At 39.9% G+C, this 23,793-nt stretch overlaps 1 protein-coding gene across 1 annotated transcript; it reads right to left on the bottom strand.

Annotated features, from left to right (window-relative positions):
- Nucleotides 1–1,683: 1,683 nt before the first annotated feature.
- Nucleotides 1,684–22,484, bottom strand: ndp (norrin cystine knot growth factor NDP). The gene is made up of 2 exons (XM_061970802.2): nt 22,240–22,484; nt 1,684–2,887 (listed from the first exon to the last, which is right to left on the bottom strand). Exons 1-2 carry the CDS (start codon nt 22,420–22,422, stop codon nt 2,663–2,665), a joined length of 408 nt encoding a protein of 135 aa, XP_061826786.1. The 5' UTR covers nt 22,423–22,484; the 3' UTR covers nt 1,684–2,662.
- Between the last annotated feature and the right edge of the window lie 1,309 nt (nt 22,485–23,793).

Raw genomic sequence — 23,793 nt, 5'->3', positions numbered from 1 at the left:
TAAATTTATCTCACAAAGGGACGAGTTAGTAACTGCACACATTCTAAATAACACTAATCATAAAATAACTAATTCATTATTAGCTACATTTATCTCATAAAGGGACTAGTTAGTAACTGCACAAATTCTAAATAACACTAACCATAAATAACTAATACATTATTAGTTAAATTGCTAAATTTATCTCATAAAGGGACTAGTTAGTAACTGCACAAATTCTAAATAACACTAACCATAAAATAACTAATTCATTATGAGCTACATTTATCTCATAAAGGGACTAGTTATAGTAACTGCACAAAACTAAATAACGCCAACCATAAATAACTAATACATTATTTATTGTGTTAGCGGAACTAGCTGGGTTGCTAATTTGACTCCAAACAAGCTAGCTATCTGACAAGTTGATATTTACTTACTGCTGTAGTCTGGCCCTAAAAAGACGAAAACGTTTTTTTTTTCAAATGAACATATATCAACATATTTGTGGTGGTATTAGCTAACAAACTAAGAAAACAATGCATTTTGGGGTAAAAAATAAATAAATACCGACCTGGTATGAGATAAATAATCATGTATTACTTTGCTGTTCAACCAATCAGATGATTGATCCCGCCCACTGTGTCTCCTCTTCATGGCTAATATTGACAGACGCTTCTAGAATGAATACGTTAAAAAAAGGTCATAAGATAAATACATTGGTCATGGGGGGAAATATATATACATATATAAATATACACATACACAAAAAAAATAAATAAATAAAAATAATAAAAAAAAAATATATATATATATATATATATATATATATATATATATATATATATATATATATATATATATATATATAAATGATAATAAATGGGTTGTACTTGTATAGCGCTTTTCTACCTTCAAGGTACTCAAAGCGCTTTGACATATATACATATATATATATATATATATATATATATATATATATATATATATATATATATATATATATATATATATATATATATATATATATATATATATACACACACACACACATTTCCCCCCCACACACAGTATATGTACATACATACATACATATATATATATATATATATATATATATATATATATATATATATATATATATATATATATATGTGTGTACACATTTCCCCCCCCACACACAGTATATGTACATATATATATATATATATATATATATATATATATATATATATACACATTTCCCCCCCCCACACACAGTATATGTACATACACACATATATATATATATATATATATATATATATATATATATATATATATATATATATATATATATATACACACACACACACATATATGAATATATGTATATAAATATATTTATATACATCCATCCATCCATCCATTTTCTACCGCTTATTCCCTTTTGGGGTCGCGGGGGGCGCTGGAGCCTATCTCAGCTACAATCGGGCGGAAGGCGGGGTACACCCTGGACAAGTCGCCACCTCATCGCAGGGCCAATATATTATATTATATACAGTACAATTAAATTATATGAAAATACACATTTAGACTTTCTAGATAGTCAGGCATTAAATAATGATATAACATATTAAATAAAATAAAATAAAATTATAAACATTCTAATTAATACATGTTATAATTCTAATCATCTATCTATTTATTATATATTTTGGGCCCTTTAAAATGGTGCTATAGTCACAGCAATAACACAAAACGTTTTAAGTCACATTAAAAATATACATTTTTAAAAATGCTCTTCTGTTTTAACTAAAAAGAAAAAAATCACAAATGATGAATTATGTTTATCTGTTTAGGATGTAATGAGTTTTTTTACCAAACTAAAATTTTTTTTATTTAAGTGACATTAAAAATGCTCCTTAAAAATAAAAAATATATACTTATCATAAAACGTATGTAACTCTAATAGTGATGTATTTAAGATGTCTGTGTTGTCTTACTGCAATAAAACCAACTCGTACGAAACAAAACTTTTTGAGAAGTTAAGGTTGTTTTTTTTGCACTTCATCAGAAAATAACATGGTGGTGTGTCTTACACAACTGTCCAGCAGAGGGCGACAAAGAGCCTGTAATGGCCTTAGTAGTTCAGTACTGAAACGTTGGATGACTGGAAGTGGAAAGAAGATTAATTAATATTGTCAAATTAATCCAAATCAAATATGAGCTAAAATCTTAGTTTGCGTTGACAAAATGTGTACTTTAATGAAGGGAGAACACCACAATGGACAGAATAAACCGACCGTGACTTCACGTGATGGCTCCGAGATTTGACCCCCGGGGTGTCAGTGAGTCAGTGTGAGATTGTGTTATTCTTGGAGGAGGACTACCAGGAAGTCCACGAGGAAAAGTTTCCTCCCAGAGAGAGAGAGAGAGAGAGAAGCTTGTATAAATCCAGCGTGATATTACAGGAGATTCAAATAGACCACATTGAAGAAACGCCTCACACGGTCTGACGCCACCGCCGCCATCTTTTTATAGTCCACCTGAACCACCTCGCCAAAAAAACCCTGTGGATGAGCGTGTCAAATGTTACTGGGTGAGCGAGAGAGGCGGTGCAGGTGTGCTCCAGTAAAGATCCAGCACATGTCGGGTTAAGAAAAAAAAAAAAGGTTCTATGCGGCGATGAATGAGCTTAGCTTTAGCTGCACTCCTCACAGTTGCAGGCCAGGATGTATCTGTAGGTGGCGGTGATGCGTGTGCCGCCGGCGCAGCGCAGCCGCACCGCCTTGAGCTTGGAGGTGTGCGGCCGGCAGCAGGAGCAGGTGCTCTTGAAGGGCTGCTTCAGCACCGAGCTGAAGGAGATGAGCGGGTCGGAGCGCGTGGTCCAGCTGCAGTGGCCCTCGCACCGCGCCAGCAGAACCATCTGGAAGGAGAAATATGTCGAAGGTGTTAACGTTGCAAAGACGTTTTGCTTGAGTGCTGTGCGTCGGAAATACACACAAAAACACACATTTTTACTCACGCCCAACAATTGGCAAGTAAAAAAACTAACAATTTTAATTGAGTCAAAACTTTTGGCATTGATATTCTAGTGTAGAGATGCGCGGATAGGCAATTATTTCATCCGCAACCGCATCACAAAAGTCGTCAACCATCCGCCATCCACCCGAACTAACATTTAATCAAAACCGCACCCGCCCGCCATCCGCCACCCGCCCGTTGTTATATATCTAATATAGACGATGCAAGGCATTAGTGAGGTTATAAAGCTTTTGCCTGTTAAAGAAAGGAGACTGATCCAATGCAGCAGAGACATTCAATGCGTGCCACGCTGTCACGGCCCAGAGGCACACCAGTGCGCAATCATCTGGGAGCCGCGCTGAGCGCACCTCCAAGCGCGCTCGCGCCACTCAAACTGCTGCAGGCAGCTGCGTTCTATCTTGTTTCAACATCCTGTGGCACTCTTCTGGGATCACGGCGGACGAAACTGCTCATGCTCAGGGTGTTTGTGGAGGTTCGGGGTTTTGCACAAATGTGATGCACCATGTTAGATGTCCCGGTTTTGTGACTGTCGTAGACATAAACAGCGTCGCAGCTCTTGCAAATCACGTAGCCAGCATTACTATCATCCTGATTTACAACCTCATAAAAACGAGTCCACGCTGAACTTTTCTGGCCTTTTTTTCCCCTGGTCTTTAGTATTCCCTTTTTTAGTTTGTCGCGTACCACGTTTGCTGCCGGCGTTGCCATCTCTTTTTTTTTTCTTCTTCTGTTGTGGCATGCTGCAGGTGCCTGCTCATTTTTCGTATGTGGGTAACAACATTTAACTATGTATATATATTTCCGAATTGGTTTAACTGCCACCCGCCTGAATCTATTTAGAATCTAATTTTTTTTAATTTCAACCGCCCGACCCGACCCACGGATAAAATCTAATTTTTTTTTTATTTCAACCGCCCGACCCGCAGATAATCCGCGGACTCCGCAGTTGTGTCCGCAAACCGCGCATTAGAGATGCACGGTTTGCGGGCACAACCGCGGAGTCCGCGGATTATCCGCGGATCGGGCGGATGAAATTTTAAAAAATTTGATTTTATCCGTGGGTCGGGTCGGGTCGGGTCGGGCAGTTGAAATAGAAAAAATTAGATTTTAAATAGATTCAGGCGGGTGGCAGTTAAACCAATTCGGAAATATATATACATAGTTAAATGTTGTTACCCACATACGAAAAACGAGCAGGCACCTGCAGCATATGCCACAACAGAAGAAAAAAAAAAAAGAGATGGACACTTTTACGGAGCGGAGAAGGCCCCCGACGCCTCGCCGGGGTCCGGGACCGAGGCCCCTTCCCCCGAGAGGGCCCCACCGGGAGCCGTAGCTGAGGCGATCCGCGAGAAGGGCCCGACGTACGTCCAGGGTCACCACCGCGCCCACCGCACCGACACCCCGCCTCGTCCGCCTTCGCCGCGGCCGGCGTCACGCGCAGCAGGTAAGCAGCTTACCTGCCCGCCACCCCTGTTGCCGGGGGCGCGTAACAGGGGTCACTCCGCGCGCAGTGCGCTCACAAAAGGGGTGGGGCTCACCCTGGTTGATATAGACAGCAGCTAGGACGGTGGCCATGGACGTCGGAACCCGCTAAGGAGTGTGTAACAACCCACCTGCCGAATCAACTAGCCCTGAAAATGGATGGCGCTGGAGCGTTGGGCCCATACCCGGCCGTCGCCGGCAGCGAGACGCGCTTGGAGGTGCGCTCAGCGCGGCTCCCATATGATTGCGCACTGGTGTGCGTCTGGGTCGTGACAGCGTGGCACGCGAATGTCTGTACTGCATTGGATCAGTCTCCTTTCTTTAACAGGCAAAAGCTTTATAACCTCACTAATGCCTTGCATCGTCTATATTAGATATATAACAATGGGCGGGTGCGGGCGGATGGCGGGCGGATGCGGTTCTGATCAAATGTTAGATCGGGTGGATTGCGGATGGTTGACGACTTTCTGATGCGGTTGCGGATGAAATAATTGCCTATCCGCGCATCTCTACCGCGCATCTCTATTCTAGTGTCATGATCCGTGGTCCGGATCATGTTTTTCATTATTTTCTGTTAGCTTTGGACTCTTTTAGTTCCTGTTTGTGACATCTCTGAGTTTGGTTTGGTTACCATGGTTACTTATTATTTCCACCTGGCTCTGATTAGTGTTCGCCCGCTCACCTGCTTCGCGAGCACTAATCAGAGGCATTATTTAAGCCTGCCTTTGCCGGTCAGTCGGCCTGGCGTCATTGTTCCATTCATGCCGTGTCCACGTAAGTCGGGTTTATTTCATGCCACAGTTTTGTGTTTGTTCCACGCCATAGTTTATGCCGTTTGTTTCATGCCACAGTTTCGTGTTTGTTCCACGCCATAGTTTATGCCGTTTGTTTCATGCCACAGTTTTGTGTTTGTTCCACGCCATAGTTTATGCCGTTTGTTTCATGCCACAGTTTTGTGTTTGTTCCACGCCATAGTTTATGCCGTTTGTTTCATGCCACAGTTTTGTGTTTGTTCCACGCTATAGTTTATGCTGTTTGTTTCATGCCACAGTTTTGTGTTTGTTCCACGCCATAGTTTATGCCGTTTGTTTCATGCCACAGTTTTGTGTTTGTTCCACGCTATAGTTTATGCTGTTTGTTTCATGCTACAGTTTTGTGTTTGTTCCACGCCATAGTTTATGCTGTTTGTTTCATGCCACAGTTTTGTGTTTGTTCCACGCCATACTTTATGCCGTTTGTTTCATGCCACAGTTTTGTGTTTGTTCCACGCCATAGTTTATGCTGTTTGTTTCATGCCACAGTTTTGTGTTTGTTCCACGCCATAGTTTATGCCGTTTGTTTCATGCCACAGTTTTGTGTTTGTTCCACGCCATAGTTTATGCCGTTTGTTTCATGCCACAGTTTTGTGTTTGTTCCACGCTATAGTTTATGCCGTTTGTTTCATGCCACAGTTTTGTGTTTGTTCCACGCCATAGTTTATGCCGTTTGTTTCATGCCACAGTTTTGTGTTTGTTCCACGCCATAGTTTATGCCGTTTGTTTCATGCCACAGTTTTGTGTTTGTTCCACGCCATAGTTTATGCTGTTTGTTTCATGCCACAGTTTTGTGTTTGTTCCACGCTATAGTTTATGCTGTTTGTTTCATGCTACAGTTTTGTGTTTGTTCCACGCCATAGTTTATGCCGTTTGTTTCATGCCACAGTTTTGTGTTTGTTCCACGCCATAGTTTATGCCGTTTGTTTCATGCCACAGTTTTGTGTTTGTTCCACGCCATAGTTTATGCCGTTTGTTTCATGCCACAGTTTTGTGTTTGTTCCACGCCATAGTTTATGCCGTTTGTTTCATGCCACAGTTTTGTGTTTGTTCCATGCCATAGTTTATGTCGTTTGTTTCATGCCACAGTTTTGTGTTTGTTCCATATGAGTTGGGAAATTGTGTTAGATGTAAATATAAACGGAATACAATGATTTGCAAATCCTTTTCAACCCATATTCAATTGAATGCACTACAAAGACAACATATTTGATGTTCAAACTCATAAACTTTATTTTTTTTTTGCAAATAATAATTAACTTAGAATTTCATGGCTGCAACACGTGCCAAAGTAGTTGGGAAAGGGCATGTTCACCACTGTGTTACATCACCTTTTCTTTTAACAAGACTCAATAAACGATTGGGAACTGAGGAAACTAATTGTTAAAGCTTTGAAAGTGGAATTCTTTCCCTATCTTGTTTTATGTAGAGCTTCAGTCGTTCAACGGTCCGGGGTCTCCGCTGTCGTATTTTACGCTTCATAATGCGCCACACATTTTTGATGGGAGACAGGTCTGGACTGCAGGCGGGCCAGGAAAGTACCCGCACTCTTTTTTTACGAAGCCATGCTGTTGTAACACGTGCTGAATGTGGCTTGGCATTGTCTTGCTGTAATAAGCAGGGGCGTCCATGAAGAAGACGGCGCTTAGACGGCAGCATATGTTGTTCCAAAACCTGTATGTACCTTTCAGCATTAATGGTGCCTTCACAGATGTGTAAGTTACCCATGCCTTGGGCACTAATACACCCCCATACCATCACACATGCTGGCTTTTCAACTTTGCGTCGATAACAGTCTGGATGGTTCGCTTCCCCTTTGGTCCGGATGACACAATGTCGAATGTTTCCAAAAACAATTTGAAATGTGGACTCGTCAGACCACAGAACACTTTTCCACTTTGCATGAGTCCATCTTAGATGATCTCGGGCCCAGAGAAGCCGGCGGCGTTTCTGGATGTTGTTGATAAATGGCTTTCGCTTTGCATAGGAGAGCTTTAACTTGCACTTACAGATGTAGCAACAAACTGTATTTAGTGACAGTGGTTTTCTGAAGTGTTGCTGAGCCCATGTGGTGATATCCTTTAGAGATTGATGTCGGTTTTTTGATACAGTGCCGTCTGAGGGATCGAAGGTCACGGTCATTCAATGTTAGTTTCCGGCCATGCTGCTTACATGGAGTGATTTCTCCAGATTCTCTGAACCTTTTGATGATATTATGGACCGTAGATGTTGAAATCCCTAAATTTCTTGCAATTGCACTTTGAGAAACGTTGTTCTTAAACTGTTTGACTATTTGCTCCCGCAGTTGTGGACAAAGGGGTGTACCTCGCCCCATCCTTTCTTGTGAAAGACTGAGCATTCTTTGGGAAGCTGTTTTGATACCCAATCATGGCACCCACCTGTTCCCAATTAGCCTGCACACCTGTGGGATGTTCCAAATAAGTGTTTGATGAGCATTCCTCAACTTTATCAGTATTTATTGCCAAAAATGTTTATCAGTTTGAACATCAAATATGTTGTCTTTGTAGCATATTCAACTGAATATGGGTTGAAAAGGATTTGCAAATCATTGTATTCCCTTTATATTTACATCTAACACAATTTCCCAACTCATATGGAAACGGGGTTTGTATGCAACATTTTGACCAAAGAACCATCATTACATGTTATGTAGACCACAAGGAAGTGTATTACATTTAGAAAAAAATAATAATATGACTCCTTTAATACGCCTTATATACGCTTTTGTATGTAAATAACTGAAAATGACTAGACCCGCTCATCGGCAGTGCGCCTTTTAATCCGATGCGCATCTATAGTCAGGAAAATACGGTAAAATGTTTTAAGTGTTTATTTTTTTACATTTTATTAGTAAATTTGAAAAAAAAACATTTGTAAAATGTTTTTAACACTTGTAGTTATGTTTGTATTTTTTTTTTCATTATGTGAAAACTACAGCAAAAGGCTTTTAATATTTGTGCAACGATTTAGGCAACTTTTGATCAGCATAGGTCGTTGCTGGTTTAATTCCACGTGGTCGTCACACAAGAGGAATTGTTGCCGTTTGACAGGCTGAGCCTCAGCTGGGCCAAAGACAGTCTTAAAGTGGCGACGACACGCCTGCACTACGCCACGTGTCTGTGTGTGTGTGTGTGTGTGTGTGTGTGTGTGTGTGTGTGTGTGTGTGTGTGTGTGTGTGTGTGTGTGTTCTTGTATTTCTACCCTTCTTGAGACATCAACAAGGAAAAGTACCTTCCATATGAGGACCGGTGAACAAGTTAGGACATAAATCATGGTCCCAATACGGAAAAACATTGCATCTAATAGAGCAGTGTTTTTCAACCACTGTGCCGCGGCACTCTAGCGTGCCGTGAGATACAGTCTGGTGTGCCGTGGGAGATAATCTAATTTCACCTATTTGGGTTAAAAATATTTTTTGCAAGCCAGTAATTATAGTCAGAGGTGGGTAGTAACGCGCTACATTTACTCCGTTACATCTATTTGAGTAACTTTTGGGATAAATTGTACTTCTAAGAGTAGTTTTATTGCAACATACTTTTACTTTTACTTGAGTATATTCATAGAGAAGAAACGCTACTTTTACTCCGCTACTTTTATCTACATTCAGCTCGCTACTCGCTACTATTTTTTATCGATCTGTTAATGCACGCTTTGTTTGTTTTGGTCTGTCAGACAGACCTTCATAGTGCCTGCGTTTCAACAAATACAGTCACTGGTGACGTTCACTCCGTTCCACCAATCAGATGCAGTCACTGGTGACGTTGGACCAATCAAACAGAGCCAGGCGGTCACATGACCTGACTTAAACAAGTTGAAAAACTTATTGGGGTGTTACCATTTAGTGGTCAATTGTACGGAATAAGTACTGTACTGTGCAATCTACTAATAAAAGTTTCAATCAATCAATCAAAAGTGTGAAGGAAAAAAGACCCTTTTTTATTTCAACCATACATCCTGTCAAAAGCCTAAAGACTGACTGCACAGTTCCTGTCTTCACAATAAAAGTGCCGCTCCATCGCGCCTGCGCTTTCAAAACAAGAGTCTCCTAAAGCCAGCGCAAACAAGCTAGCAAGCTACGGAGTTTGCCGCCAATGTATTTCTTGTAAAGTGTATAAAAACGAATATGGAAGCTGGACAAATAAGATGCCAAAAATCAACCACTTTCATGTGGTATTAGACAGAAAGGAGGAACTTTTTTCTCCTCCATTTGAAAACGTGGACGTTATCAGCACTACTGTCTGATTACAATCAATGCAAGTCATCAGAATCAGGTAATACACCAACTTATATTCTTGTCTTCATGAAAGAAAGGAATCTATATGTTAAACATGCATGTATATTCATTAAAACACCTTTAACATGTAAACAAAAATGGCAAAATAAATAAATATAAATTATATACTGTATATATATATATATATATATATATAAATGTGTGTGTACATATATATATATATATATATATATATATATATATATATATATATATATATATATATATATATATATATATATATGTGTATATATATATATATATATATATATGATATGTGTGTGTATGTTACTCATCAGTTACTCAGTACTTGAGTAGTTTTTTCACAACATACTTTTTACTTTTACTCAAGTAAATATTTGGGTGACTACTCCTTACTTTTACTTGAGTAATAAATCTCTAAAGTAACAGTACTCTTACTTGAGTACAATTTCTGGCTACTCTACCCACCTCTGATTATAGTCTGAAAATGATGTGTTGTTGTTGAGTGTCGGTGCTGTCGAGAGCTTGGCAGAGTAACCGTGTAATACTCTTCCATATCAGTAGGTGGCAGCCGGTAGCTAATTGCTTTGTAGATGTTGGAAACAGCGGGAGGCAGTGTGCAGGTAAAAAGGTGTCTAATGCTTAAACCAAGAATAAACAAAAGGTGAGTGCCCCTAAGAAAATGCATTGAAGCTTAGGGAAGGCTATGCAGAACGAAACTAAAACTGACCTGGCTACAAAGTAAACAAAAACAGAATGCTGGACGACAGCAAAGACCTACTGTGGAGCAAAGACAAGGTACATCCGAACATGACATGACAATCAACAATGTCCCCACAAAGAGGGATAAAAACTACTGAAATATTCTTGATTGCTAAAACAAAGTAGATGCGGGAAATATCGCTCAAAGGAAGACATGAAACTGCTGCAGGAAAATACCAAAATAAGAGAAAAAGCCACCGAAATAGGAGCACAAGACAAGAACTAAAACACTTCACACAGGAAAACAGCGGAAAAACTCCAAATAAGTCACGGCGTGATGTGACAGGTGGTGACAGTACACCTACTTTGAGACAAGAGCTATAGTGATGCATGCTTGGTTATGGTTTGAATTCATATCCAACAATTGCGACAACGACTTTTTATTGTCAACTGAGTTTCGTTTTTTTTTAATGATTTTTGCTAGTTTTGTGCCTCCGGATTTTTTCAACGCAAAAAATGTGCCTTGGCTCAAAAAAGGTTGAAAAACACAGTAATAGAGAATGTCTTATTTGCACCCCTGCTGGTGAAATATATTACAATGAGGGTGGTCCCAAAAAGGAGAGATTTTTCAAATTGACTGTGTGTCGGTTTTAAAAGTGCTCCCCCTCTGGTCAACATATGAAATAACAAGTGTGTGTAAAAAATGTAAGTGCCCCCCCACCCCCACCCCCCACCTCTCTGGCCAACATATTAAATAAGTGTGTGTAAGATATTGAAATGTGGCCCCTTTGACCAAAATTAATAAAACAAATAAAATAAATATGTATATAGAGACATACTGTAAAAACTTGAAGTAAATAATGAAGATTAAAAACCAATTACAAACAAAAAATTTAAACTTTTTTTTTTTTTTACTAAAATCAGTCTTTTTCTCACAGTGTCTAAATTTTTTCTTATAAAATTGGGAACAATTTCTCATATTCTTTCTGTAATGTTGCAATATTTTCTCGTCAAATTAATTTTTTTTATGTCAAATTATTACTTTTTAATGCAAAATGGTGACGTTTGTCATATAAAATTCTGACTTTTATCACAATATTGCCCTTTTTTTTTTTTGTTATTCTAAAATAGTGAAATTTTAAAATTCAAATTATTATTATAACATTGCCAAAATGTAAAAGTTTTCTTATAAAATTATGACTTTTGTCGAGTAAAATTACGACTCTTTTCTTGAAATTGCCTAAATGTTAAGTTTTTCTTGTAAAATTACGACCGTTACTGGGTAAAATTCCGACTTTTATCATAACATTTCACAAATGTTACGTTTTTCTTGTCAAATTTTGACTTTTATTATACAAATACCAAAATTCTAAGTTTTACTTGTGAAATTGTGGCCTTTTTGTTGCAAAACTCCAACTCATTTTTCACATACTTTCTGTTTCTGTAATGTTGCAATATTTTCTCGTCAAATTATAACTGTTTTTTAATGTCAAATTATTACTTTTTAATGCAAAATGGTAACATTTGTCATATAAAATTCTGACTTTTATCACAATATTGCCAATTTTGTTGTTGTTATTATTCTAAAAATAGTGACATTTTAAAATTCAAATTATTATAATATTGCCAAAATTTAAAATTGTGACTTTTGTCGAGTAAAATTACGACTCTTTTCATAAAATTGCCTAAATGTTAAGCTTTTCTTGTAAAATTACGACCGTTGCTGAGTAAACAATCGACTTTTATCATAACATTTCACAAATGTTACGTTTTTCTTGTCAAATTTTGACTTTTACAATACAAATGCCAAAATTCTGTCATGATCTGTGGTCTGGATCATGTTTTTGTTATTTTCTGTTAGTTTTAAGACCCCAGTAGTTCCTGTTTTTGTACATCCTTGTTTGTTTTAGTTTCCATGGCGACTGATTAGTTTCACCTGCCTCATGTGTTCGGGACACGCACCTGCTCTAATCAAGAGACTATTATTTAAGCCTGTCTTTGCCAGTTAGTCGTCCTAGCGTCATTGCTCTGTTCATGCCACAGTTTCATGTTAGTTTCTTGCTATGCCATAGCTTATGCTCGTTGTTTACTTTAACCCCAAGTGCGATCAGCCTTGTTTTCCGTTTTTCGTACCTTTTTGAGAGAAGATAATTAAATATGTTCCTACCTTCACGCCTTGTCCGGAATAGTCCGATTGCTTCCCGGGAGAACAAACCTCGCAGTAAACTGCGACCCCCTCCCCCCGTCTTGACAAATTCTAAGTTTTACTTGTGGAAATTGTGGCCTTTTTCTTGTGAAATTCCAACTCATTTTTCACAACAAGCTTTTTTTATAATTGCATAGTATGTATATATTATTAATGTTTACACATCTAGAAAGGGTGGTCCTAAAGAGGTAGGCATTTTTCTCGGGTCTCAAGAAGGTAACAAATACGAGAATGTGTGTGTGTAAAAGTAATGTAAAATGTAAAAGTTTTCTTATAAAATTGTGACTTTTGTCGAGTAAAATTACGACTCTTTTCATAAAATTGCCTAAATGTTAAGCTTTTCTTGTAAAATTGCGACCGTTACTGGGTAAAATTCCGACTTTTTCTTGTCAAATTTGGACTTTTACAATACAAATGCCAAAATTCTAAGTTTTACTTGTGGAAATTGTGGCCTTTTTCTGGTGAAATTCCAACTCATTTTTCACAACAAGCTTTTTTATATTTGCATAGTATGTATATATTATTAATGTTGTAAATACAAATCTTTACACATCTAGAAAGGGTGCACTGCAAAAACTGAAATCTAAGTAAGATTAAATATCTCAAATAAGGGTGATATTTGCTTATTTTCTGTCTGATAAGATAATTCTTCTCACTAAGCAGATTTTATGTTAGTCTTTTACTTGTTTTAAGGGTTTTGGTCCTAAATGATCTCAGTAAGATATTACAGCTTGTTGCTGAGATTTGATGACCTATATTGAGTAAAACATGCTTGAAACTAGAATATCAACTGTTGCAAAGCTGTGTCAACACTCACAAGTATAAAACTACTTTTTTTTAAAGTAATCATTTTTTATTTCAAGCATGAAAAAAAAAATCATGACTTTGACACAATTATGTCTCATAATTAAAACAGATGACAGCCAAATGGACTTTGCTGTTTTATTTTCAATGAAACAATAGAAAATCGGTACTCATATAGTAGTACAGTTGGCACAGTACAGTAAACTGACAGTTAATATTTAAACATTTAACATTTCTAACAATTTTGAACAGAAATAGTTCATGCACATTCAGATAAATTCCTCAAAATTACAATTAAAAATTTTTGGGCCGGGGGCCGGGCTGTATATATGCGCACTAATTGACTGAAAGAGCACGCACTTGGCATGATGATGTCATGTTGTCGATGGAAAAATTAATTTTTAGACAATATGATTTGCCTGAGCGGCTAGGAGACCCCGAGAGTAACAAGTGGTTGCCTTGTTGAATTTCCATTAAGAACAATTAATTATGTTTTAGTATAAGTAAATGTAATGCCGAGCGCATATCATTATGTCAAGATAATGGCACTAGCATTTACTTCATTTAAGAATATTTTTCAACATATTGAGCAAAAACTTATTCTTTTTTTTTCTACCAAGAAAAGTGCACTTGTTATTAGTAAGAATATACTTATTTTAAGGTATTTTTTGGGTTCATTGAAGTTAGCTAATTTGACTTGTTTTGATACATTTTCTTGTTCTATTGGCAGATAATTTTGCTTAGTTCAAGTAAAATACCCCTCATTTTTGTATTTTTTTTTCTTGTTTTTGAACACTGACTTTTTGCAGTGTGGTCCAAAAGAGGTAGGCATTTTTCTCCGGTCTCAAGAAGGTAACAAATACTCATACTTGCCAACCCTCCCGAATTTTCCGGGAGACTCCCGAAATTCAGCGCCTCTCCCGAAAACCTCCCGGGACAAATATTCTCCCGAAAATCTCCCGATTTTCAGCCGGAGCTGGAGGCCACGCCCCCTCCAGCTCCATGCGGACCTGAGTGAGGACAGCCTTTTTTTTTTTATGACAGGAGGACAACAGGGTGACAAGAACTAAATCATCCAGACTAGAGACACATTGTATTATTATGTTTATCTTACCTAAAAATAAATATATTTATTAATTACAAAAAAAAACTAAATACATTTTTACTATATTTTGCTAAAAACATCAAAATTAATTGTGTTTTTATTTGTATTTTTTCTGACTCCTTATTACATCCAGCCATAGAATTATACATTAAAATAAACATATATAAAATAATTAATTTTAAATGATCATAATAATTCATTTAAAATGACCATATTTAATTATTAAAATAATTGCTTGTTCATCAACAACTTTAGCATTTTGTTCATTACATTTTGAAGCTCTCAGAAGCCAAGTTATATTATATCCTTAAGATTTATTTATGCAAGTTTGAAGTATCAATTATCTAAACACAGTTTTGTTTGCATATTTTCAGGATATATATATATATATATATATATATATATATGTCAATATACACCTCCCCTCTTAACCACGCCCCCGCCCACAGCCACGCCCCAGTCCCACCCCGACCGCGCCCCCCATCCCCACCCCTATATATATATATATATATATATATATATATATATATATATTTGACTTGGTGAATTCTAGCTGTCAATATACACCTCCCCTCTTAACCACGCCCCCGTCCACAACCACGCCCCAGTCCCACCCCCGACCACGCCCCCCACCCCCACACCCCACCTCCCGAAATCGGAGGTCTCAAGGTTGGCAAGTATGCAAATACGAGAATGTGTGTGTGTGTGTGTGTGTGTGTGTGTCCCAGACAGGCCTTTGTCAAAGTGGGTACACGGGTGGCGACACGCAGCAGCTGACAGACAAACATGACACAGGAGTCTGTTTAGGGAGGCGACAGGAATGCAGCGACAACGCCGCCCTGACAGACAGGCCACTAATCAGGCGAGGGTGGGCGAGACGTGCACGCGACTTGGCCTCCCTCGACTCCGACAGACACTCGAGCCAAAGAGGAGGGCTCATGTCAAAGAGGTGAAGACACGTGGCACGGCGTGACCCCCCCCCGCTCTCACGCCAAGAGTGAGCGGTCTGTCTCGGCGGCTATCTCTGTTTGCAGGTGCAAGGCTGGGAGATTCCCCTTTTGTTGTTCCAAGACCAGCGCTTCTTTTTCTCAGCCTTGAAGCAGGAAAGTAGAAGCTCGGGAGGTGGGATGTATATAAACAAAGGAAAACATGGATGAGGACTACAGTAAGATAATATTTGTTTTGACCCTCAGCAGTCCTGCTGGTTTGAAAGCTGTGTCAACTCCCTAATCTCCTGAGACCCACACTGCAAAAAGTCAGTGTTCAAAAACAAGAAAAAAAATAAATACAAAGATTTGGGGTATTTTACTTGAACTAAGCAAAATTATCTGCCAATAGGCAATCACTCCAGCAGCACTGAGAGCGGACTCAGCCAAACTACATAGAGTTAATGTGGCTTTTGTCAACGCCAACAAAAAGCAGTCGACTCAAAAAAAAAGCTTCAACCTAAGTAACCTACTCAGTGGCCTAGTGGTTAGAGTGTCCAGGTTGTGAGTTCAAACCCGGCCGAGTCATACCAAAGACTATAAAAATGAGAGCCATTACCTCCCTGCTTGGCACTCAGCATCAAGGGTTGGAATTAGGGGTTAAATCACCAAAAATGATTCCCGAGCGCGGCCACCGCTGCTGCCCACTGCTCCCCTCACCTCCCAGGGGGTGATCAAGGGTGATGGGTCAAATGCAGAGAATAATTTCGCCACACCTAGTGTGTGTGTGACAATCATTGGTACTTTAACTTTAAGCCTCCACTTCCCTTAAAATGCACTAGCTTGATGCTAGTGGCTTTGCTATTGACATGCTACTGTATAATTTGCGATTTCAACACCTTTAAATTTGTTATTAAACTACAACAAAGATGCACGTTACAATCAAACATCTTCTATGTAATAAGTACAATGCTTAGAGCATTAACACTTTTCAGGGCACAACTAAAAACTAACAAAAAACATAGAATACTGCTACCTAACGTCTTACACTGCAAAAAAGTGAATGTTCAAAAACAAGAAAAAAAAATACAAAAATGAGGGGTATTTTATTTGAACTAAGCAAAATTATCTGCCAATAGAACAAGAAAATTTGGCTTGTCAAGACTTTCAAAAACAAGTAAAATTAGCTAACCTCAATGAACCCAAAAATACCTTAAAATAAGTATATTCTCACTAATAACAAGTGCACTTTTCTTGGCAGAAATTTATTTTCGACCTTTTTGCTCAATATGTTGAAAAATATTCTTAAATGAAGTAAATGCTAGTGCCATTATCTTGACATAATGATATGCGCTCGCCATTACATTTCTTGAAACCAGCAAACTTATACTAAAAACTAATTCATTGTTCTTAATGGAAAGGCAACAAGGCAACCGCTTGTTACTCTCGGGGTCTCCTAGCCGCTCAGGCAAATCATATGGTCTAAAAATGCATTTTTCCATGGATAACATGACATCATCGCGCCAAGTGCGTGCTCTTTCAGTCAATTAGTGCGCATATATACAGCCACATGTTAAATGTTTAAATATTAACTGTCAGTTTACCGTACTGTGCCAAATGTACTACTATATGAGTACGTATTTTCTATTGATTCGTTGAAAATAAAACAGCAAAGTCCATTTGGCTGTCATCTGTTTTAATTATGAGACACAATTGTGTCAAAATCATGATTTTTTTTTTTCATGCTTGAAGTAAGAAATGATTACTTTTAAAAAAGTAGTTTTATACTTGTGAGTGTTGATGACACAGCTTTGCAACACTTGATATTCTAGTTTCAAGCATGTTTTACTCAATATAGGTCATCAAATCTCAGCAACAAGCTGTAATATCGTACTGAGATCATTTAGGACCAACACACTTAAAACAAGTAAAACACTAACATAAAATCTGGTTAGTGAGAAGAATTATCGTATTAGACAGAAAATAAGCAAATATCACTCTTATTTGACATATTTCATTTTACTTAGATTTCAGTTTTTGCAGTGCAGCCATGCTTTTCAGTTCCCAACGCAAAATCACTCGGCCAGCTTAAAAAACGGTTGAGGTGTGCAGACGACACCCCGAGTTGTCCAGTCATATGTCACTTGGTCCCATGAAATTGACAATCTGCCTTCCCAAAATGTCCACTAGCGTGTTTATTGTGAGTATTTGTAAGTTATTGTGTTTTAAAAAGTAGAAATTTGGTGGGTTTTTTAAGATATAAGATACTGAAAACAACTTAGATGACGATGGTTGATGCTTTAAAAAAAAAACAGGGGTGTCCAAAGTGAGACCTGGGGGCCATTTGTGACCCATTATAAAAATATTATTACAAAAAAAAGTAGAATAAAACAGCAACGAGGAAAAAGTTGCAATTGTAACGACGGGGTAGCATAGTGATGCGTGGTTGTTCTCCCAGGGATGCAGACGGCTTCGGACACAGCTTGCAGGTAGGAAATGATTTATTTGAAGACATAAATCATACGGCGAACAAACAAAAGACATGCACATAGCACAAAAGGCAAAAACAAAAGGGCTAGCGTGAGAGCTAGCAAGCCAAAATAGCCTAGCGTGAAAACTAGCAGCTAAAGAACAAGAAATAAACGTCGTCATCAGTTGTGTAAAACAAACTAGGAAGCCAGACCGAGTGAGGCCAGGGCAAAGACTAAATAGCCCTCTGATTAGCGCCCGGGCAACAGGTGCGCGTCCCGAACACTAACCAGAGGCAGGTGTAAGCAATCTGCCGTCATGGCAACTGAAACAAACAAAACTCAAGGTGCTGAAAACATGTGACTCGAAAACATAAACAAACTATGATCCGGGCAGCGGATCATAACAGCAATGTTTTTATTTAAACCAGGGGTCCCCAAACTTTTTGACCCGGGGGTCTCTTTGGGTTAAAACATACTTGCCAACCCTCCCGAATTTTGCGGGAGACTCCCGAAATTCAGCGCCTCACCCGAAAACCTCCCGGGACAAATATTCTCCCGAAAATCTCCCGATTTTCAGCCGGAGCTGGAGGCCACGCCCCCTCCAGCTCCATGCGGACCTGAGTGAGGACAGCCTTTTTTCACTACAGGAGGACAACAGGGTGACAAGAAGTAAATCATCCAGACTAGAGATAAATTGTATTATTATGTTTATCTTACCTAAAAATAAATATATTTATTAATTTAAAAAAAAAAACTAAATACATTTTTACTATATTTTGCTAAAAACATCAAAACTAATTGTATTTTTATTTGTATTTTTTCTGACTCCTTATTACATCCAGCCATAGAATTATACTGGTACATTAAAATAAACATATTTGAAATAATTAATTTTAAATGATCATAATAATTCATTTAAAATGACCATATTTATTTATTAAAATAATTGCTTGTTTATCAACAACTTTAGCATTTTATTCATTACATTTTGAAGCTCTCAGAAGCCAAGTTATGTTATATTCATGTTATATTTATTATATTTAAGTTTGAAGTATCAATTATCTAAACACAGTTTTGTTTGCATATTTTCAGGATATATATATATATATATATATATATATATATATATATATATATATATGAAATACTTGACTTGGTGAATTCTAGCTGTCAATATACTCCTCCCCTCTTAACCACGCCCCCAACCACGCCCTGCCCCACCCCTGAACACGCCCCCCCACACCTCCCGAAATCGGAGGTCTCAAGGTTGGCAAGTATGGGTTAAAACAATTTGGCCGGGGTCCCATATACACTTTGTGACTTCAATAATAAATATGGCAGTGCCATGTTGGCATTTTTTTCCATAACTTGAGTTGATTTATTTTGGAAAACCTTGTTACATTGTTTAATGCATCCAGCGGGGCATCACAACAAAATTAGGCATAAAAATGTGTTAATTCCACCACTGTATATATCGGTATCGGTTGATATCGGAATCGGTAATTAAGAGTTGGACAATATCGGATATCGGCAAAAAAGCCATTATCGGACATCTCTAGTTGTCTTATATGTTCACTATTTTATTTAAAGGGGAACATTATCACCAGACCTATGTAAGCGTCAATATATACCTTGATGTTGCAGAAAAAAGACCATATATTTTTTTACCTGATTTCCGAACTCTAAATGGGTGAATTTTGGCGAATTAAATATTCGCTCTCGGAGCGATGACGTCACAACGTGACGTCGCATCGGGAAGCAATCCGCCATTTTCTCAAACACCGGGTCAAAACAGCTCTGTTATTTTCCGTTTTTTCGACTGTTTTCCGTACCTTGGAGACATCATGCCTCGTCGGTGTGTTGTCGGAGGGTGTAACAACACAAACAGGGACGGATTCAAGTTGCACCAGTGGCCCAAAGATGCGAAAGTGGCAAGAAATTGGACGTTTGTTCCGCACACTTTACCGACGAAAGCTATGCTACGACAGAGATGGCAAGAATGTGTGGATATCCTGCGACACTCAAAGCAGATGCATTTCCAACGATAAAGTCAAAGAAATCTGCCGCCAGACCCCCATTGAATCTGCCGGAGTGTGTGAGCAATTCAGGGACAAAGGACCTCGGTAGCACGGCAAGCAATGGCGGCAGTTTGTTCCCGCAGACGAGCGAGCTAAACCCCCTGGATGTCTTGGCTCACACCGTCCCTTATGCCACCGAGAAGAATATCGACCCTAGCTTCCCTGGCCTGCTGACATCAACTCCAAAACTGGACAGATCAGCTTTCAGGAAAAGAGCGCGAATGAGGGTATGTCTACAGAATATATTAATTGATGAAAATTGGGCTGTCTGTACTCTCAAAGTGCATGTTGTTGCCAAATGTATTTCATATGCTGTAAACCTAGTTCATAGTTGTTAGTTTCCTTTAATGCCAAACAAACACATACCAATCGTTGGTTAGAAGGCGATCGCCGAATTCGTCCTCGCTTTCTCCCGTGTCGCTGGCTGTCGTGTCGTTTCCGTCGGTTTCTCTTGCATACGGTTCAAATCGATATGGCTCAAAAGCTTCAGTTTCTTCTTCAATTTCGTTTTCGCTACCTGCCTCCACACTACAACCATCCGTTTCAATACATGCGTAATCTGTTGAATCGCTTAAGCCGCTGAAATCCGAGTCTGAATCCGAGCTAATGTCGCTATAGCTCGCTGTTCTTTCCGCCATGTTTGTTTGTGTTGGCTTCACTATGTGACGTCACAGCAAAATGGACGGGTGGTTAAAATCAGGCACTTTGAAGCTTTTTTTAGGGATATTGCGTGATGGGTAACATTTTGAAAAAAACTTCGAAAAATATAATAAGCCACTGGGAACTGATTTTTAATGGTTTTAACCATTCTGAAATTGTGATAATGTTCCCCTTTAAGGACAAACTTGCAGTAAGAAATATATGTTTGATGTACCGTAAGATTCTTTGTTAATATAATGCCGATAATGCAATTTTTTGTGGTGCCCTTTATTTAGAAAAGTACCGAAAAGTATCGAAATAATTTTGGTACCGGTACAAAAATATTGATATCGGTACAACACTACTCCAGTGTTAAATAATTCCTGATACATTTGAACATGAATACAGAGCCTTTGTCACCAATTCTGTTCATAACTTTTATGGACAGAATTTCTAGGCGCAGTCAAGGCGTTGAGGGGATCTGGTTTGGTGGCTGCAGGATTAGGTCTCTGCTTTTTGCAGATGATGTGGTCCTGATGGCTTCATCTGGCCAGGATCTTCAGCTCTCACTGGATCGGTTCGCAGCTGAGTGTGAAGCGACTGGGATGAGAATCAGCACATCCAAGTCCGAGTCCATGGTCCTCGCCCGGAAAAGGGTGGAGTGTCATCTCCGGGTTGGGGAGGAGATCTTGCCCCAAGTGGAGGAGTTCAAGTACCTCGGAGTCTTGTTCACGAGTGAGGGAAGAGTGAATCGTGAGATCGACAGGCGGATCGGTGCGGCGTCTTCAGTAATGCGGACGCTGTATCGGTCTGTTGTGGTGAAGAAGGAGCTGAGCCGGAAGGCAAAGCTCTCAATTTACCGGTCGATCTACGTTCCCATCCTCACCTATGGTCATGAGCTTTGGGTTATGACCGAAAGGACAAGATCACGGGTACAAGCGGCCGAAATGGGTTTCCTCCGCCGGGTGGCGGGGCTCTCCCTTAGAGATAGGGTGAGAAGCTCTGCCATCCGGGAGGAGCTCAAAGTAAAGCCGCTGCTCCTCCACATCGAGAGGAGCCAGATGAGGTGGTTCGGGCATCTGGTCAGGATGCCACCCGAACGCCTCCCTAGGGAGTTGTTTAGGGCACGTCCGACCGGTAGGAGGCCGCGGGGAAGACCCAGGACACGTTGGGAAGACTATGTCTCCTGGCTGGCCTGGGAACGCCTCAGGGTCCCACAGGAAGAGCTGGACAAAGTGGCTGGGGAGAGGGAAGTCTGGGCTTCCCTGCTTAGGCTGCTGCCCCCGCGACCCGACCTCGGATAAGCGGAAGAAGATGGATGATGGATGGACATTTGAACATTTTTATGTTGTACTTAAATTTCAGCATAAATCCAATAGGTTTTGACCGGAATTGCCCCCAGATTTACCCCTCGGCCCAAACCACATCCGTCCACAGGGTTTGTTCAGAATGTAGTTTTGTGCGGGAAAATTGAGCGACAAGCAAAAAGCAGAGACAACATGACCTTCTTATGTTCCGTTACGTATGTTTGCAAGAGAAATGAAATGACGCTTGACCGTGTTGGCGGGAGCTGTGGGACACTCGGAACAGAGCCTTTCCCCAATGTTTCAGCGGCCAAGTGGACTGATTGGGTTACCTTCAACAACTCCAGCAAACAGCAGCTTGTGACCGCAGCGCAGCGGATCAACTTCCAAAGTCGTATATTTCCACGTCATGCATTCTGTCTTACCTTGGAGTTGCACTTATATATGGGGTGGGCGATGGTCTCGACAAAGTGGTGCCTCATGCAGCGCTGAGGGTCCGATTCGCCGAGTTTGTTATCGCTGGCCTTGTTGCCGCTGGCAGACTGGACCAGGCCCAGCAGGGGGCAGCACATCAGCACCAGCAGAAGGCCAGAGGAGGGGACCATCATGGTGGGGGGGCCACCCTCAGGCTCTGGGTCCTTCCCAGGACTTCCAACACTGCTCGACTAAAGTCTCCTCCAAGTTGGCTTTTGGGGTTTTCTGCACAAACTGAACCTCAGGGTGTCATAAATGAAGACGTCCTTCCTCACAGGCGCTGCTTACTGCTTGTACAGTGGACAGTCGAGGCCATGGAGGTGGAGCGCCAGGCTGGGAAAAGGGTTTGCTTTGTAGGGCCTCGCCATCGCTCATCCACTTGATCGGCCGGGTGGAGTCTGATAAGAAAGAGAGCTCAATTAAAGTGGACATTTCCATGAAACTTGGTGGATAAAACTCACGTTTGTATTTTTTAGCAACTTTAAATACATTCAGCTCGCTACTCGCTACTGATTTTTATCCATCTGTTAATGCACGCTTTGTTTGTTTTGGTTTGTCAGACAGACCTTCAAAGTAGGATCTATCGCATGCCTGCATTTCACCAATCAAATACAGTCACTGGTGACGTTTGACTCCATTTCACCAATCAAATACAGTCACTGGTGACGTTTGACTCCATTTCACCAATCAAATGCAGTCACTGGTGACGTTTGACTCCGTTTCACCAATCAAATACAGTCACTGGTGACGTTTGACTCCGTTTCACCAATCAAAGGCAGTCACTGGTGACGTTTGACTCCGTTTCACCAATCAAATACAGTCACTGGTGACGTTTGACTCCGTTTCACCAATCAAATGCAGTCACTGGTGACGTTTGACTCCATTTCACCAATCAAATGCAGTCACTGGTGACGTTTGACTCCGTTTCACCAATCAAATACAGTCACTGGTGACGTTTGACTCCGTTTCACCAATCAAAGGCAGTCACTGGTGACGTTTGACTCCGTTTCACCAATCAAAGGCAGTCACTGGTGACATTTGACTCCGTTTCACCAATCAAAGGCAGTCACTGGTGACGTTTGACTCCGTTTCACCAATCAAAGGCAGTCACTGGTGACGTTTGACTCCGTTTCACCAATCAAATGCAGTCACTGGTGATGTTTGACTCCGTTTCACCAATCAAATACAGTCACTGGTGACGTTTGACTCCGTTTCACCAATCAAAGGCAGTCACTGGTGACGTTTGACTGCGTTTCACCAATCAAAGGCAGTCACTGGTGACGTTTGACTCCGTTTCACCAGTCAAATGCAGTCACTGGTGACGTTTGACTCCGTTTCACCAATCAAATACAGTCACTGGTGACGTTTGACTCCGTTTCACCAGTCAAATGCAGTCACTGGTGACGTTTGACTCCGTTTCACCAATCAAAGGCAGTCACTGGTGACGTTTGACTCCGTTTCACCAATCAAAGGCAGTCACTGGTGACGTTTGACTCCGTCTCACC

Source organism: Nerophis lumbriciformis, linkage group LG13 (genome assembly GCF_033978685.3).
Source record: "Nerophis lumbriciformis linkage group LG13, RoL_Nlum_v2.1, whole genome shotgun sequence".
Classification (NCBI taxonomy): domain Eukaryota; kingdom Metazoa; phylum Chordata; class Actinopteri; order Syngnathiformes; family Syngnathidae; genus Nerophis; species Nerophis lumbriciformis.
This window is presented reverse-complemented; position numbering and strand designations above follow the sequence as displayed.

Coding starts and splice junctions, on each gene's coding strand:
- ndp (XM_061970802.2), bottom strand. CDS start 22,422: ATGATGGTCCCCTCCTCTGGCCTTCTGCTGGTGCTGATGTGCTGCCCC. Junction 2,888..22,239: donor TATATAAGTGCAACTCCAAG/GTAAGACAGAAT, acceptor TTCTCCTTCCAG/ATGGTTCTGCTGGCGCGGTG.